This window comes from Oncorhynchus mykiss, chromosome 17, assembly GCF_013265735.2.
Source record: "Oncorhynchus mykiss isolate Arlee chromosome 17, USDA_OmykA_1.1, whole genome shotgun sequence".
Lineage (NCBI taxonomy): Eukaryota > Metazoa > Chordata > Actinopteri > Salmoniformes > Salmonidae > Oncorhynchus > Oncorhynchus mykiss.
The window spans coordinates 31,230,603-31,249,042 of NC_048581.1; the positions used below are offsets into that span (position 1 = coordinate 31,230,603).

Here is an 18,440-nt window from a genome sequence, read left to right on the forward strand (position 1 = left end):
ATTGTTGGCAATTTGAATGCACAGAGATACCGTGACAAGATCCTGAGGTCCATTGTCGTGCCATCACCTCATGTTTCAGCATGATAATGCACGACCCCATGTTGCAAGGATATATATACACTTCCTGGAAGCTGAAAATATCCTAGTTCTTCCATGGCCTGCATACTCACAAGACATGTCACCCATTGAGCATGTTTGGGATGCTCTGGTTCGACGTGCACGACAGCGTGTTCCAGTTTCCACCAATATCCAGCAACTTCACGGTCATTGAAGAGGAGTGAGACAACCTTCCACCGGCCACAATGAACAGCCTGATCAACTCTGAGGCAAATGGTGGTCACACCAGATACTGGCTGTTTTTTCTGATCCACCACCCTTTTTTAAGGTATCTCTGACCAACAGATGCATATCTGTATTCCCAGTCATGTGAAATCCATAGATTAGGGCCTAATTTATTCATTTCAATTGACTAATTTCCATATCAACTGTAACTCAGTAAAATCGTTGCATTTATATTTTTTGTTCAGTGTATTATACAGTAAATGGTGTGAAGTTAAATGTGTTATATTGAGTATAGGAGTGAATATCAGGGACAGATTTTTGTCCTGGGAGACGGGGCTAACAAAGATGTTAACAGCTTCACACAGATGTTTTGCATGCAAAAAATATATATTATTTTTGGGCCCTCACCAGTGTGCATCCCTGAGTTGAACACCCTAACCAGTCATTTCAATTGCAATTAATGGCTTCTGACCCACTACAAGCATTAAGGAGTGTTTGTCTCTTCAATCCCATATTATCAGTAAGAAAGACCGAGACAAATACAGAGGCGTTGGGAGGCCCAGAGAGACCAGTGCAGTCTGGGTAACTTGGTCTCTCTCTCTCTCCATGCTCAGTAGCCAGGCTGTCATTACAACAGCTATTTGAGATCAGCTTGACCGGGATTGTCGACAAACGCATTACACTTGACTTGTAAATGTAATTAACACCTGAGCTGACATTCACTATGAGCCAGAGGGAAATAGTCTATGCCATGACTGCAGACAGCTATTCGGGGTGCTCACATCAGAGCTGACTACAGACAGCTATTGGAGGTACTCACATCAGAGCTGACTGCTGACTGCTATTTGGGGTATTCACATCAGAGCTGACTACAGACAAGCCCAGGGGGTGTTTGGGGCAGTGGTTTACCATGTTAGATAGGTGCCCAGACCAGGGGGTCCATTTTGGAAGTATTTTGAAGTTCTTAGGATGTCTGTGAAGTCAGCCGTCTATGTTATCGATTTTCCCATAGACTTCCATTGTAGCAATAGAGAGCGGTGGGCTCTTGTTGTGTTCTGTTGGCCTTGGTTCCTCGTGAGTGTGGGTTACAGTTCTGGGGCTATAGGAGGTAGAAGTCTCCTATGTTCGGGTTGTAACCAGCCCAGAGTTTTGTTCCTGTGAGGTGTTTTTCTATTTTTCCAGTGCTGTTGGGTGACTGTGTCACTGTTCTCCCATGGGCTATACAATGTGTTAGAGAGCGGTGCACTCCAGCTGTTTTATGTGAGTTTTAAATTGGAGTGTTGGCTGCTTTTGGGCCCAGGGAGTGTCTGGGGCAGTGGTCCACAATGTGGGGGTTGTGCCCAGACCAGGGGGTCCATTTTGGAGGCGTTTTAGGGGTCAATCAGTACCTTCTAAGTTGGGTGTCCTGGTCGTAGCTTTCTCATTGATTTCCATTGTGACAGTGGAGACTGTTTGGTGGTCGTTGCTCCGTACCGCAAAATGCTTACGAGCCCTTTCCCAACAATGCAGAGTTAAAAAGTAAGAACATTTTCAAATATAAATAGTAACACTATAAATAATAATAATTATGCTGTATACAAGGAGTCCTGGTACCGAATAAATGTGCAGGGGTATTTTTGATTTTATTTATTGAGCCTTTATTTAACTAGTCAAGTCAGTTAAGAACAAATGATTATTTACAATGACTGCCTACCCCGGCCAAACCCGGAGGATGCGGAGCCAACTGTGCGCCGCCCTATGGGACTCCCAATCACTTGTGATACAGCCTGGAAGCGAACCAGGGTCTGTAGTGACGCCTCTATCACTGAGATGCACTGCCTTAGACCGCTGCGCCACTTGGGAGCAAATTAGGTAGTGGTAGTTGAGGGAATATGTAGGTTGGGGTAAACGTGACGAGGCAATCAGGATAGATAACAAAGTAGCAGCAGTGTATGTGGAGAGATGGGTTGTGTGTGTCAGTGTGGGTAGAGTCCAGTGAGTTTGCATAGAGGCAGTGTAAAAAAGGTTCAATGCCATAGTCCGGTTAGCTATTAAATGCACTGATTGCCCATAGATTCCACTCACCTGGTGTCCTGAATCAGTTCCTGATTAGAGGGGAAGAATACAAATGTGCCTTAGAGATACCAGTCATAGAAAAATAGAATCACCACACACAGACAAATAAACCACTTAAAAGGCATGTTTACATTACTATCTTGTCTCATAAATGATTATCAGTTTTAGAGTGAATTAAGTCCAAGCGTGAAGTAAGTCTCTGTTCATTCTCACACTTGACTTCCCAACCTCTGGTTGAGGCAGCAGTTTCAGTGGAAAAGTGAGAAACGTTTCAATATTCATGTCACCGCCATGTTTTATTCCCTTAAAAGTGCAGAGAACATTTTCTTAACCAAGAGTCAAACTCTTTCAATGGAAGGTGCCTTGGGGCTGAAGAACATCAGAACTCTTTTGTGAGTGTGCAGACTGACTTTCCTGTCCTCGGTTGGTTTCAAATATGGAGGTGAAACTAAGCTTGCTACGTCTAGGGGACCTAAGTTTACCTAAGTCATTCATATATATATATATGTGTGCATTTCACATGAAAGTCAGTTAAGCAATGCATGTGTCTTTATGGCAGACTGTGTACTCGCCAGGGTTCAGGTTAAGCTTGATCTGCCAGCCCAAGCAGTTTTTCAATGTTCACAGATAGTGACCTAAACGGCAATCTAAAAAAATAAACAAACGGGCATATCAAATTAAAAGTGTCCAAACAAACACAGGAAAACCCTTCCGGGATGGGAGGCTACTCAATTTACCTCTCACTCCACCATTGCCTGTCAATCACTTGCACCTACAGTTGAAGTCAGAAGTTCACATACACCTGAGCCAAATACATTTAAACTCAATTTTCACAATTGCTGGCATTTAATCCTAGTAAAAAATTCCCTGTCTTACGTCAGTTAGGATCACCACTTTATTTTAAGAATGTGAAATGTCAGAATAATAGTAGAGAATTCTTTATTTCAGCTTTTATTTCTTTCATCACATTCCCAGTGGGTCAGAAGTTTACATACTCAATTAGTATTTGGTAGCATTGCTTTTAAATTGTTTAACTTGGGTCAAATGTTTCGGGTAGCCTTCCACAAGCTTCCCACAATAAGTTGGGTGAATTTTGGCCCATTCCTCCTGACAGAGGAGCTGACTCTTTTCTCTGTATATATTAACGATGTCGCTCTTGCTGCGGGTGATTCCCTGACCACCTCTACACAGACGACACTATTCTGTATACATCAGGCCCTTCTCTGGACACTGTGTTAACTAACCTCCAAACAAGCTTCAATGCCATTCAACACTCCTTCCCTGGTCTCTAACTGCTCTTAAACGCTAGTAAAACCAAAATCATGCTTTTCAACCGTTCAATGCCCGCACCTGCCCTACTGACTAGCATCACTACTCTGGACGGTTCAGACCTAGAATATGTGGACAACTACAAATACCTAGGTGTCTGGCTAGACTGTATACTCTCCTTCCAGACTCATATTAAACATCTCCAATCCAAAATCAAATCTAGAATCGGTATTTCGCAACAAGCCTCCACTCACGCTGCCAAACTTACCCTAGTAAAACTGACTATCCTACCGATCCTCGACTTTGGTGATGTCATCTACAAAATAGCTTCCAATACTCAGCAAACTGGATGCAGTCTATCACAGTGCCATCCGTTTTGTTACCAAAGCCCCTTATACCACCCACTACTGCGACCTGTATGCTCTAGTCGGCTGGCCCTCGCTACATATTCATCGCCACTGGCTCCAGGTCATCTATAAGTCTATGCTAGGTAAAGCTCCGCCTTATCTCAACTCACTGGTCACGATAACAACACCCACCCGTTGCACACGCTCCAACAGGTGTATTTCACTGGTCATCCCCAAAGCCAACACCTAATTTGGCCACCTTTCCTTCCAGTTCTCTGCTGCCAGTGACTGGAACGAATTACAAAAATCGCTGAAGCTGGAGACTTGTATTTCCCTCACTAACTTTAAACATCAGCTATCTGAGCAGCTAACCGATCACTGCAGCTGTACATAGCCCATCTGTAAATAGCCCACCCAATCTTCCTACCTCATCCCAATATTGTTTTTATTTACTTTTCTGCTCTTTTGCACATCAGTATTTATACTTGCACATCATCATCTGCTCATCTATCACTCGTGTTAATTTGCTAAATTGTAATTACTTCGCTACTATGGTCTTTATTGCCTTACCTCCTTACGCCATTTGCACACACTGTATATAGACTCTTTTTTTCTATTGTTATTGACTGTACGCTTGTTTATTCCATGTGTAACTCAGTTGTTTTGTGTCACACTGCTTTTGTTTATCTTGGCCAGATCGCAGTTGTAAATGAGAACTTGTTCTCAAATAGCCTACCTGGTTAAATAAAGGTGAAATAAAAAAAAACAGAGCTAGTGTAACTGAGTGAGGTTTTTAGGCATCCTTGCACGCACACGCCTTTTCAGTTCTGCCCACAAATGTTCTATAAGATTGAGGTCAGGGCTTTGTGGATGGCCACTCCAATACCTAGACTTTGTTGTCCTTAAGCCATTTTGATACAACTTTGGACGTATGCTTGGGGTTATTGTCCATTTGGAAGACCCATTTGCGACCAAGCTTGAACTTCCTGACTGATGTCTTGAGATGTTGCTTCAATATATCCACATAATTTTCTGTCCTCATGTTGCCATCTATTTTGGGAAGTGCACCAGTCCCTCCTGCAGCAAAGCACCCCCACAACATGATGCTGCCTTCCCCGTGCTTCACGTTTGGGATGGTGTTCTTCGGCTTGCAAGCATCCCCCTTTTTCCTCCAAACATAACGATGGTCATTATGGCCAAACAGTTATATTTTTGTATCATCAGACCAGAGGAAATTTCTCCAAGAAGTACGATCTTTGTCCCCATGTGCAGTTTCAAATCGTAGTCTAGCTTTTTTATGGCGGTTTTCGAGCAGTGGCTTCTTCCTTGTTGAGCGGCCTTTCAGGTTATGTCGATATAGGACTCGTTTTACTGTGGATATAGATACTTTTGTACCTGTTTCCTCCAGCATCTTCACAAGGTCCTTTGCTGTTCTGGGATTGATTTGCACTTTTCACCCCAAAGTACGTTCATCTCTAGGAGATGGAACGCGTCTCCTTCCTGAGCGGTATGACAGCTGCGTGGTCCCATCGTGTTTATACTTGCGTACTATTGTTTGTACAGATGAACGTGGTAACGTCAGGCGTTTGGAAATTGCTCCCAAGGATGAACCAGACTTGTGGAGGTCTACAATTTTTTTCTGAGGTCTGATTTCTTTAGATTTTCCCATGATGTCAAGCAAAGAGGAACTGAGTTTGAAGGTAGGCCTTGAAATACATCCACAGGTACACCTCCAATTGACTCAAATGATGTCAATTAGGTTATCATAAGCTTCTAAAGCCATGAGATAATTATCTGTAATATTCCAAGCTGTTTAAAGGCACAGTCAACTTATTGTATTTAAACTTCTGACCCACTGGAGTTGTGATACAGTGAAATAATCTGTCTGTAAACAATTGTTGGAAAAATGACTTGTCATGCACAAAGTAGATGTCCTAAATGACTTGCCAAAACTATAGTTTGTTAACAAGACATTTGTGGAATGGTTGAAAAACTAGTTTTAATGACTCCAACCTAAATGTATGTCAACTTCTGACTTCAACTGTACATGTAAGCAAGAGTTGGAACCAGTTCAGGGAACAGAACAGAAAATAAAACATTTGTAGTAACAGAATCAGAACCGAGAACAAAAGTGATCTATACTCTTCTGGGAACAGAACCGTTCTTTTTAAAGCTTGGGAACCAGTTAAGAACATTCTTTTACAGCTTCTAAGCTATAAGAATGCTGAACAATTAATCAAATGGCCACCTGAAATCTTTGCATTGACACCCCCCTCTTTTGTTTTTACACTGCTGCTACTGTCGTAGAAATATTTGAAGAAAACAGTATAGGTATTGGTAAATCCCCAATACTACTCGATGTTTATTATCTATGCATAATCACTTTACTCCTACCTACATGTAAAAAAAATTACATTGACTAACCTGTACCCCTGCACGTTGACTCGGTTCCGGTATATAACCTAATTATTCTTATTTTATTGAGTTATTTTTCAACTTTTTTTAAACTTTAGTTTATGTAGTAAATATTTACTTAACTCTATTTTCTTAAAACTGCATTGTTGGTTAAGGGCTTGTAAGTAAGCATTTCACAGTAAGGTCTACCTGTTGTATTTGGTGCATGTAACAAAGTTTTAAGTTCCGGCCATTTTTTTGCAGTCCCACAAAAAAATGCAACAAAGCCCTTACTCTGTCACTCAGGTGTCTACGTGCCAGCTGAACATTTCTGCCAATGTGTGTGCGCTTGTGCAGGCTACCCGCCCCTCCCCTTCCAAAGCTACTGTAGCCTACTGACGTTACAAACGGGATTCAGAAATTAGGTTGAAGTTATTTATTTCATTAGAATTAACTTTTTCAATGCTAGTTAAGGATACTAATGTTATCACGTTTCACATTGGATTTATTAACTACAAAGTGATAAGATGTGTTTTTAATTCTGGTGCCACTCTGCACACACAGCTTCTTAGCTAGCTCGCTAGCTCACTCGGGTTGAACGTTTAGCCAACTCTCTGAAGTTCAAAGACATTCAAAGTTCCTCCATAGAAGCCGCTCCTCTGAATGTATAATTCTGTGGGCCTAATACAGATAATGCATGTCAATAAGCTCTTCAAGCCAAGCCTCCTCCAACCACTCTCGCTCTTTCCCAATACGCAAAATTTCAGTTGTCAACTCAAGCCCTACAGTTGTCTGTCCATCACACTCCATAGCAAGCTGCTTTATCCTCACTGATTGGTGAATTAATTTAATGTTGAGCTAAATGCAAACAAATCAGAGGTTTAAAAAGGAACAGAAAGGAACAATATAAACCATCACTTGTGTGGGGTTAGAACCGGTTCAGAACTTTATTTTACAGGGTGGAACAGTGGAACGGAAAAGGGAAAAAAATATGGTTCTGTTCAGAACGAAATGATTGGAAAAAATGTTTTGGTTCCAACCCCTGCCTGTAAGCAATTACTCTTTCTTAACCCTGTTGGCACTTAAAAATCACCTGGTCTGGCCGCTGCTGCCCCTAGTGGTGGGAGGTGTATATTGAAAATGGACTGTCTAACTGTGGTACACCCTAACCACTAGAATACATCATTTCCTGGCAGTGATAGAAAATGTCCCTTGCAGATTTGACAATCATTTTATATAAATTAATAATTCACAGGTTAAATAGTTTGTTTTGTATGAAAATCAGTGGGGTAACAAAATAGTCTGCATTATAATAGGCATGTCTTCTTTGGCAATACATTTGTATTGTTATTTTTAATTATGACAATTAAGCAACCACAAGGTATGACACAACTGCAATCTCTAAGACTTTACAGCTCAACACAGAAGTGCATTGAGTATTGGGAGCCATTTTAGCTTCACTTCCACTGTGACATGACATGAGATATAATACACTGCTCAAAAAAATAAAGGGAACACTAAAATAACACATCCTAGATCTGAATGAATGAAATATTCTTATTAAATACTTTTTTCTTTACATAGTTGAATGTGCTGACAACAAAATCACACAAAAATTAGCAATGGAAATCAAATGTATCAACCAATGGAGGTCTGGATTTGGAGTCACACTCAAAATTGAAGTGGAAAACCACACTACAGGCTGATCCAACTTTGATGTAATGTCCTTAAAACAAGTCAAAATGAGGCTCAGTAGTGTGTGTAGCCTCCACGTGCCTGTATGACCTCCCTACAACGCCTGGGCATGCTCCTGATGAGGTGGCGGATGGTCTCCTGAGGGATTTCCTCCCAGACCTGACACAATCCAGCCACATGAGGTCTAGCATTGTATTGCATTAGGGGTACCCAGGGCCAACCGCACCAGCATATGGTCTCACAAGAGGTCTGAGGATCTCATCTCAGTACCAAATGGCAGTCAGGCTACCTCTGGCGAGCACATGGAGGGCTGTGCGGCCCCCCAAAGAAATGCCACCCTACACCATGACTGACCCACCGCCAAACCGGTCATGCTGGAGGATGTTGCAGGCAGCAGAACGTTCTCCACGGCTTCTCCAGACTCTGTCACGTCTGTCACATGTGCTCAGTGTGAACCTGCTTTCATCTGTGAAGAGCACAGGGCGCCAGTGGTGAATTTGCCAATCTTGGTGTTCTCTGGCAAATGCCAAACGTCCTGCACGGTGTTGGGCTATAAGCACAACCCCCACCTGTGGACATCGGCCCTCATACCACCCTCATGGAGTCTGTTTCTGACCGTTTGAGCAGACACATGCACATTTGTGGCCTGCTGGAGGTCATTTTGCAGGGCTCTGGCAGTGCTCCTCCTGCTCCTACTTGCACAAAGGCGGAGGTAGCGGTCCTGCTGCTGGGTTATTGCCCTCCTACGGCCTCCTCCACGTTTTCTGATGTACTGGCCTGTCTCCTGGTAGCGCCTCCATGCTCTGGACACTGCGCTGACAGACACAGCAAACCTTCTTGCCACAGCTCGCATTGATGTGCCATCCTGGATGAGCTGCACTACCTGAGCCACTTGTGTGGGTTGTAGACTCCGTCTCATGCTACCACTAGAGTGAAAGCACCGCCAGCATTCATAAGTGACCAAAACATCAGCTAGGAAGCATAGGAACTGAAGTGCTCTGTGGTCACCACCTGCAGAACCACTCCTTTATTGGGGGTGTCTTGCTAATTGCCTATAATTTCCACCTGTTGTCTATACCATTTGCACAACAGCATGTGGAATTTATTGTCAATCAGTGTTGCTTCCTAAGTGGACAGTTTGATTTCACAGAAGTGTGATTGACTTGGAGTTACATTGTGTTGTTTAAGTGTTCCCTTTATTTTTTTATTCTAATGAGCAGACATTGTTCATGTACAACCATTGGATTAGTATAGAGTTGTTGCGTAGTGTTGTCTCAACTCTCACTTACCTTACCTGCTACTCCCCCTATGGACATTCTTTCTCCTGTTGCTCCCCTGTGTGTTGGAGCTCGAAGCCTAAGATTTTCACTGTGCCCTGCAATCGCACCTGCAACTCTGTACATGACTGTTAACTCAAACTGAGCATTGATGCAGATTGTTTAACATACACACACACACACACACACACACACACACACAGTCAAAAGTTTGGAGACACCAACTCATTCAAGGGTTTATCTTAATTTTTACTATTTTCTACATTGTAGAATAATAGTGAAGACATGAAACAACACATGTAATCATGTTGTAACCAAAAAAGTGTTAAACAAATCAAAATATATTTTATATTCTTTAGTCGCCATCCTTTGCCTTGATGACAGCACTGCACACGCTTGACATTCTCTCAACCAGCTTCACCTGGAATGCTTTTCCAACAGTCTTGAAGCAGTTCCCACATATACGGAGCACTTGTTGGCTGCTTTTCCTTCACTCTGCATCCCAAACCATCTCAATTTGGTTGAGGTCAGGTGATTGTGGAGGCCAGGTCATCTGATGCAGCACTTATCACTCTCCTTCTTGGTCAAATAGCCCTTTACACAGCCTGGAGGTGTGTTTTGGGTAATTGTTCTGTTGAAAAACAAATGATAGTCCCATTAAGCGCAAACCAGATGGGATGGCGTATCGCTGTGGTAACGATGCTGGTTAAGTGTGCCTTGAATTCTGAATGAATCTCTGACAGTGTCACCAGCAAAGCACCATCACACCTCTTCCTCCATGCTTCACGGTGGGAACCACACATGCGGAGATCATCTGTTCATCTACGCTACGTCTCACAAAGACACGGGCGGTTGGAACCAAAAATCTCAAATTTTGACTCATCAGACCAAATGACAGATTTCCACCGGTCTAATGTCCATTGCTCTGGTTTCTTGGCCCAAGCAAGTCTCTCCTCCTTATTGGTGTCCTTTAGTAGGGGTTTCTAGGCAGCAATTTGACCATGAAGGCCTGATTCACGCAGTCTCCTATGAACAGTTGATGTTGAGATGTCAGTTACTTGAACTCTGAAGCATTTATTTGGGCTGCAATTTCTGGGGCTGGTAACTCTAATGAACTTATCCTCTGCATCAGAGGTAACTTTTGGTCTTAATTTCCTGTGGCGGTCCTCATGAGCCAGTTTCATCATAGCGTTTGATGTTCTTTGCAACTGCACTTGAAGAAACTTTTAAAGTTCTTGAAATGTTCTGCAGTGACTGACCTTCATGTCTTAAAGTAATGATGGACTGTCATTTCTCTTTGCTTATTTGAGCTGTTATTGCCATAATATGGACTTGGTCTTTTACCAAATAGGGCTATCTTCTGTAGACCACCCCTACCTTGTCACAACACAACTGATTGGCTCAAACGCATTAAGAAGGAAATAAATTATTTTTAACAAGGCACACCTGTTAAATGCAATGCATTCCAGGTGACTACCTCATGAAGCTGGTTGAGAGAATGCAAAGTGTGGCTACGGTGAAGAATCTCAAATATATTTGGATTTGTTTAGCACTTTTTTGTTTACTACATGATTCCATATGTGTTATTTCATTGTTTTAATGTCTTCACTATTATAGTAAAAATAAAGAAAAACCCTTTTAATGAGTAGGTGTGTCCAAGCTTTTGACTGGTACTGTATAAAAATCATTAGCCATGTTTCAAATGTCCACTAACCTGCATGAGCTGGAATCAACATCTCGACCCTTCTCTGTGAAGTGTGCACTCTTTTCTAACAAGACTTTCTGTGGTTCTTTGGACTCCACAGGGATCAACAAAGGAAGCTGTCTTCGGATCAATCACTTCCCAGAAGATAACAACTATGACACAGACAGCTCGGAATACATCTTACGTAAGTTCTTGTCTCCCGCCACCACATCCAGATGTCTTTTCATCCTTTATCATAGTGTGTAAAAGCACACAATGCCCATAGATACTCAATGGTTGCCCATAGATATTCAATGGTAGTCACTGGACAAGGTGTGCTTTATCTGTCAATACTCCCTTGCCCCTGGTCCATAACAGCATGATGTCATGACAGTAATTGGAGCTATGGAGAGACCGATGGCATAAGTGCTGAGTTTATATAGACTTGAGTAAAAGTAAAGTTACGTAACTAGAAAATGACTCAAGTAAAAGTCACCCAGTTAAAATACTACTTGAGTAAGTCTAAAAGTATTTGGTTTTAAATATACTGTACGTAAGTATAAAAAATAAATAGAAATTTAGGGTGTGCTAACCGCTGCTAGCACATGGCCTGCTGTGTATTGGCAACAACCTTAAAAATATATATTTCTAAAACAATACTAAGAACTAAGAAAAAATGGCTTGTGTCATAGTTTCAACTGTGTGTTAGTGATGATGCCAAAAATGTCTTCTCCTTTACATTTGGCTACATGCATGTAATGCAATAGCAGCCAAAATGGTGCGTTAACAACAATGTTAAAAGTACTAGCACACTTCTCTGTACATCCATAATGCAATAACAGCAGAAAATGTACAGAGTTAGTGACAATGCTTAACGTGCTAATGCTGAAACATGCTAATCATCCTAAACATACTAATGATGTAGTCATGCTAACATTGCAAACATGCTAACCATCCTAACTGCTGTGTACTATACAGGTATAGTGCGGGCCTCCAGCCTCTTCCCCATCCTGAGCAACATCTTGTTGTTGCTGGGAGGACTGTGTGTCGGGGCTGGGAGGATCTACAGCAGTAGGAACAACATCCTGCTCAGCGCCGGCATCCTGTTTGTGGCTGCAGGTAGGTGACGTCACACAGCTATTAATAATATTGCAATGGTGGCCATTCCCTGCATATTTAGCATTGCCTTGTAGTAGACATTACCCACTAATTTTACATATACTGTATGTACTTTTGAAAACACTAAGCTACTGTATGGGCAAGGCCCTCCAAGCACCTCTCATTTCTACCTCTCTATGCATCTCCTCAGGTCTAAGCAACATCATCGGCATCATCGTCTACATCTCCAGTAATGCCGGTGACCCCAGCGACAAGAAGGACGAGAACAATAAGGGCAGCTATGGATACGGCTGGTCTTTCTACTTCGGAGCTCTGTCCTTCATCGTGGCCGAGTCCGTCGGCGTTCTCGCTGTCAACATCTACATCGAGAAGAACAAGGAGACGCGGTGCCGGGCGAGGCGTGAGTTCATCAAAACCACCTCGCCCTACTCCCGTATCCCTAGTTACCGTTACCGGCGGCGACGTTCCAGTTCCCGCTCCACCGACCCGTCCCGAGAGACCTCACCCGTCGGGGTGAAGATGGGAGGAGGAGGGGGAGCAGGCGTAGGAAGTGGAGCAAGCTTTGGGATGCCCATGGGTGGGATCTCCATGTACGCCCTCAGCAGGGACACTATGAAAAGTGGGATAGCTGGGTACTGTAGTCCAGAGCGAGACTCAAGCTTCCTGCAGGTCCACAACTGCTTCCAGAAAGATCTGAAGGAGGGTGTGAACAGGAGAACGACTCCCGTGTGAGAGTTGGAACGCATCTCTGAACTTGGAAGGATACAGGAGACTTCACAAAACTGTAAAGGAAACAGCTGGACAGCACAAGACCCAGGATCATTGTTGCAGCTACAATACCCAGACCATCTTCCATGTTGAAAGGTCATAGTTCATATGATGGAGTGTGCTCTTTTCTTTGGTATAACAAATTGCCGTCTGTATTCGTTTGGATGTGGAGGAGAAATGGAGCCTTACCTAAGGTTTATTACGAAAACCTTTGGTAAAGCTAATAGAAGTCCATTTACAAAAAGACTACAGAAACCCAGACCTTTAGTAGCAATGCTTTTGTGATACATGATAGTGTTTTGCATACCCCTCAACAAATGGTAGTCATATCTTGTTGTTTTGATGTTGTCAAGTGATAAAACTCACTTGAGGGGTTTTGCCATAGTAACTGGTGCTATACACTTTGAACACACTTTAAATATTCTGATTACACTTAGAAAAGGGGTTCAAAAATAGTTGTTTTGTCTGTAGCAGAACCCTTTTTTTGTTCTGGGTAGAACCCTTTTTTTGTTCTGGGTAGAACCCTTTTTTGGTTCTGGGTAGAACCCTTTTTTGGTTCCGGGTAGAACTCTTTTGGAAAGGGTTCTATATTGAATAACAAATATGAACATAAGATCCCAGAAATGTTCCATGCATGCTTATTTCTCTAAAAGGTTGTGCACAAATTTGTTTACATCCCTGTTAGTGAACATTTCTCCTTTGCCAAGATAATCCATCCACCTGACAGATGTGGTGAGAAGAACAATCAAGAAGCTGATTAAACAGCATGATCATTACACAGGTGCACCTTGTGCTGGACACAATAAAAGGCCATTCTAAAATGTGCAGTTTTGTCAAACAACACAATGCCACAAATGTCTCAAGTTTTGAGGAAGTGTGCAATTGGCATGCTGACTGCAGGAATGTCCCCCAGAGCTGTTTCCAGATAATTTAATGTTAATTTCTCTACCATAAGCCGCCTCCAACGTTTTAGAGAATTTGGCAGTACGTCCAACTGGCCTCACAACTGCAGACCACGTCTAACCATGTCAGCCCATGACCTCCACATCCAGCTTCTTCACCTGCAGATTCGTGTGAGACCAGCCATCTGGACAGCTGATGAAATTGAGGAGTATTTCTGTCTGTAATAAAGCCCTTTTGTGGGGAAAAACTCATTGTAATTGGCTGGGCCTGGCTCCCCAGTGGTTGGGCCTATTCCCTCCCAGGACAACCCATGCCTGTGCCCCAGTCATATAAAATCCATAGATTAGGGTCTAGTGAATTTATTTCAATTAGCTGATTTCCTTAAATGAACTGTAACTCAGTAAAATCGTTGAAATTGTTGCGTTTTATATTTTTGTTCAGTATACATTAAACCCCCAAAAGGTTCTACCTGGAACTAAAAAGGGTTATTCAAAGGGTTCTGATATGGGGACAGCTGAAGAATCCTTTTCGGTCCTAGATAGCAAATGTTCTTCTAAAACCGGGGAATTTTGGTAAACCTACTGGAATTCCGTAACTCTAATCCTTCTCTCCAACTGTTATGTGATACTCATCTATCTATCCTCTGTGGTCTTTGTATTGGAGGGAACTGGTGTACCTGTATGTTTGTACTATTATCTGACCCACTGCCATACTCTCACTATTAGTAAATATCCAAATATTAACCCTTTGTAGATTGAAAATAAGTAAGGGGGATGTATGGAAATACTGAACTCATTATCATGAATAACATTCCAATCAATATAAATAGTAGATTTATTTCAATCAAATGTACATTGTCTTTATTGAGTGTTAGTTTATTTTCGATTTTGCTCAGGGACGTTGTGTTGGTATTAACTCATTTACACCATTATGAAGTGTTACCTATTAGGTATATTACATAAAAGCATTTGTGTTATATCTTCTCTAATGCCATAAAGACTGTCATCAGTGTCCACGAATAGAGGTGAGATCACACTGTAGGCTATGTCTTGTTGTTTATGAGTCTACCTATTAATCATGTACTTCTGTGGAGGACTGTGTGTATGGCAAGTTCCCATGTAGATGTTGCCCATAGGCACAGATCTAGCATCAGCGTACCAAAATCTTAACCTTAAAAATGAGGGGATAAAATGCTAAACTTACTTTGGATCAGCATCTTGAGAAAATGTCATTCCCTTACGTGTTGGAAAACTAAAGCCCACTCCCCCAAAAAATGGCATATCCTACTTGAATATGTTATTTTCCTAACAGCCCAAAAGCACATGGAATTGGATAGTTCAAGCCAAATTTCTTACCACCTCTGTAGGGGGTTTGAAGTCAGATAGAAATCTGATTCCTGGCCATGCGACTTGTGTCTGAATGGTCAAATCTGATTTATTTGCCCTCAAGTGGGTTTTAGACTGTTATTTGGAATATCTTGCTTCTTGCTAGCTACTCTGTTGACAGTTTGACAAGAACATGTAGCCAACTAGCTAGTTAATTGTTTACAAAGAAATGAGTGAATGTGCTGGAGAGCTAAACCGCTAGCTAGTTGACTGCTGTGGCTAACTAAAAAGGACTCGTTTTGAAAGTTGGATCATGTTCTCACACTATGATTTTGAACATTCAAAGCAATTGGGAAACATCCATGGCTGGCATTGTCGTCACTTTAACTTGCTACATAACTTCTGAGTGATCGGAAGTAGGAGCACCACCGCCAATCAGCCTACACCACTGCACACACACCCATTGTTACTATGACAACTAGCGTAGCCATGTCAGCAAATTTCTTCTGTCTGAACACACACAAATCTGATTTGGTAACTTGCTGTTTGGACAGTCAATATTCCAAAATGGATTTGATCATTAAGGCTTGCAGTGTGAACAAGGCTTAAAAAGGCCACTATTCAGAGTCAACTTCCTTTACGCCACATTGTTCATGGTGTTCAGTTCCCCCTCACATTGAGCTAATGAGGCAAGCTTGATAGGCCTGTAAATGCTCCATTCTGTGGCTGCACGGAAGGCATTAAGACATTACGAGCATCCACAGGGTGCGAATGAAGGGAATCAACATCAAGTCACTTCAAGCATGAGTCTACTAACAGACTCCAATATCTCTCCTCTCTCCCCCAACTGGAGACTTTAGAAGGGAATTGGGTAATACGCCTATTACATCACCGGAGTTCATTTAGAGTTCACCTGACTCATTCCTGGGATTGTTCACCCGTCATTGGATCCTTGTGTTAGATTCTAATCAAATCTAAATTTATTTGTCACGTGCGCTGAATACAACAGGTGTAGTAGACCTTACAGTGAAATGCTTACATACAGGCTCTAACCAATAGTGCAAAAAAGGTATTAGGTGAACAATAGGTAGATAAAGAAATAAAACAACAGTAAAAAGACAGGCTACATACAGTAGCGAGGCTACATACAGACACCGGTTAGTCAGGTTGATTGAGGTAGTATGTACATGTAGATATGGTTAAAGTGACTATGCATATATGATGAACAGAGAGTAGCAGTAGCGTTAAAAGGGGTTGGCGGGTGGTGGGTGGGACACTGCAGATATCCCGGTTAGCCAATGTGCGGGAGCACTGGTTGGTTGGCCCAATTGAGGTAGTATGTACATGAATGTATAGTTAAAGTGACTATGCATTTACGATAAACAGAGAGTAGCAGCATCGTAAAAAGAGGGGTTGGGGGGGGGAACACAATGCAAATAGTCCGGGGGGCCATTTGATTACCTGTTCAGGAGTCTTATGGCTTCAGGGTAAAAACTGTTGAGAAGCCTTTTTGTCCTAGACATGGCACTCCAGTACCGCTTGCCATGAGGTAGCAGAGAAAACAGTCTATGGCTGGGGTCTTTGACAATTTTTAGGGCCTTTCTCTGACACAGCCTGGTGTAGAGGTCCTGGATGGCAGGCAGCTTAGCCCCAGTGATGAACTGGGCCGTACGCGCTACACTGTGTAGTGCCTTGCGGTCAGAGGCCGAGCAGTTGCCATACCAGGCAGTGATGCAGCCAGTCAGGATGCTCTCGATGTTGCAGCTCTAGAACCTTTTGAGGATCTCAGGACCCATGCCAAACCTTTTTAGTTTCCTGAAGGGGAAATAGGCTTTGTCGTTCCCTCTTCACGACTGTCTTGGTGTGTTTGGACCATTCTAGTTTGTTGTTGATGTGGACACCAAGGAACTGGAAGCTCTCAACCTCCTCCACTACAGCCCCGTCGATGAGAATGGGAACGTGCTCGGTCCTCCTTTTCCTATAGTCCACAATAATCTCTTAGTCTTGGATAGGTTGTTATTCTGGCACCACCCGGCCAGGTCTCTGACTTCCTCCCTATAGGCTGTCTCGTCGTTGTCACAGTTGATCTTCTGGTGTTTATTTTTAGTGGCTATTTTGATTTATTTCATCAGGTGATTATTTGTGACTCCGTCGTTTCAGGTGACTATGTGTGTTTAAATCATCAGGGTTGGTTGCGTGGTTCTGCTGCTTCCTTTGCTAGTTGTCACTCACGACTTCTGGAGACAGAGTATGATGCCTTTGTTATCCAATAATGGTCCACTGAACATACATCCTGTTCTGTTCATCGGCCATGAATTTGAACAATTCTCTCCCCTCACCACCGATAGTTTCATCCATGATAAAGCTAAGCTTGTTTTCCAGTGTGCGCCAGTGATTTTCTTCCCCCTCTAATAGAGACAGAAATGACAGGATTTTGTGTTCCACTTGGCCAATGATTTAGCTGTTAGTTAGCGAGCTACTGTGTGACAGTACCCCTGCACTCTGTTGAACGATTGGTCTGGGTCTGTCTCATAGCAATTGAGGAGAAGATGACCGACAAAACAGTGAATGGCAGTCCTCTTAGGAACACATTTAATCATCAACCTTTTCCATGTTAGTTTTTCATTTGAACTTCACATTGATAGACAGCTTCATTAGATTTTTTAATCATGAACTTTCAATCATTATTTACTTTAACTTCTTTACTTTAACCTTGGTCCATGGCTATCACCATAACATGATTTGCACTGTATATTTTATTTGATTTCTGAACAGCTTCCCGCTAGTGATTTTGGTATGCTTCAAGAAGAGAGCCCTTCCCAACGAAGTAGAGTAAAAAAATAAAACAAATAATAAATATATAAAATAATACAAATAAAAATAGTAACACAAAAGGAATAGGATACACACTAATGAAGTTCTATACAGGGAGTCCCAGTACCATATCACTGTGCAGGTGTATGAGGAATTTGAGGGATACTATACAGGGCATTCGGAACGTAATCGGACCCCTTGACTTTTTCCACATTTTGTTGCGTTACAGCCTTATTCTAAAATGAATTAAGTATGTATTTTCTCATCAATCTACACACAATACCCAATATGGACAAAGCGAAAACAGGTTTTTAGGTATATTTGCAAATGAATGAACAATCAAAAACAAATACCTTATTTACATACATATTCATACCCTTTTGCTATAGTATAAGACTCGAAATTGAGTTCAGGTGCATGTTTCCATTGATTGTCCTTGATGTTTCTACAACTTGATTGGAGTTCACCTGTGGTAAATTCAATTGATTGGACAGGCACACACCTTTCT

At 42.2% G+C, this 18,440-nt stretch overlaps 1 protein-coding gene across 1 annotated transcript in view; it reads left to right on the forward strand.

The window, feature by feature from the left end:
* LOC110493705 (voltage-dependent calcium channel gamma-4 subunit) overlaps positions 1-14,981 on the forward strand; it is a 30,654-nt gene extending 15,673 nt beyond the window's left edge. The window contains exons 2-4 of the mRNA XM_021568121.2: positions 11,125-11,208; positions 11,982-12,122; positions 12,313-14,981. Coding sequence (XP_021423796.1) covers positions 11,125-11,208; positions 11,982-12,122; positions 12,313-12,854 — 767 coding nt within the window. The 3' untranslated portion in view covers positions 12,855-14,981. The remainder of the gene's footprint in view (positions 1-11,124; positions 11,209-11,981; positions 12,123-12,312) is intronic.
* Positions 14,982-18,440: the final 3,459 nt, after the last annotated feature.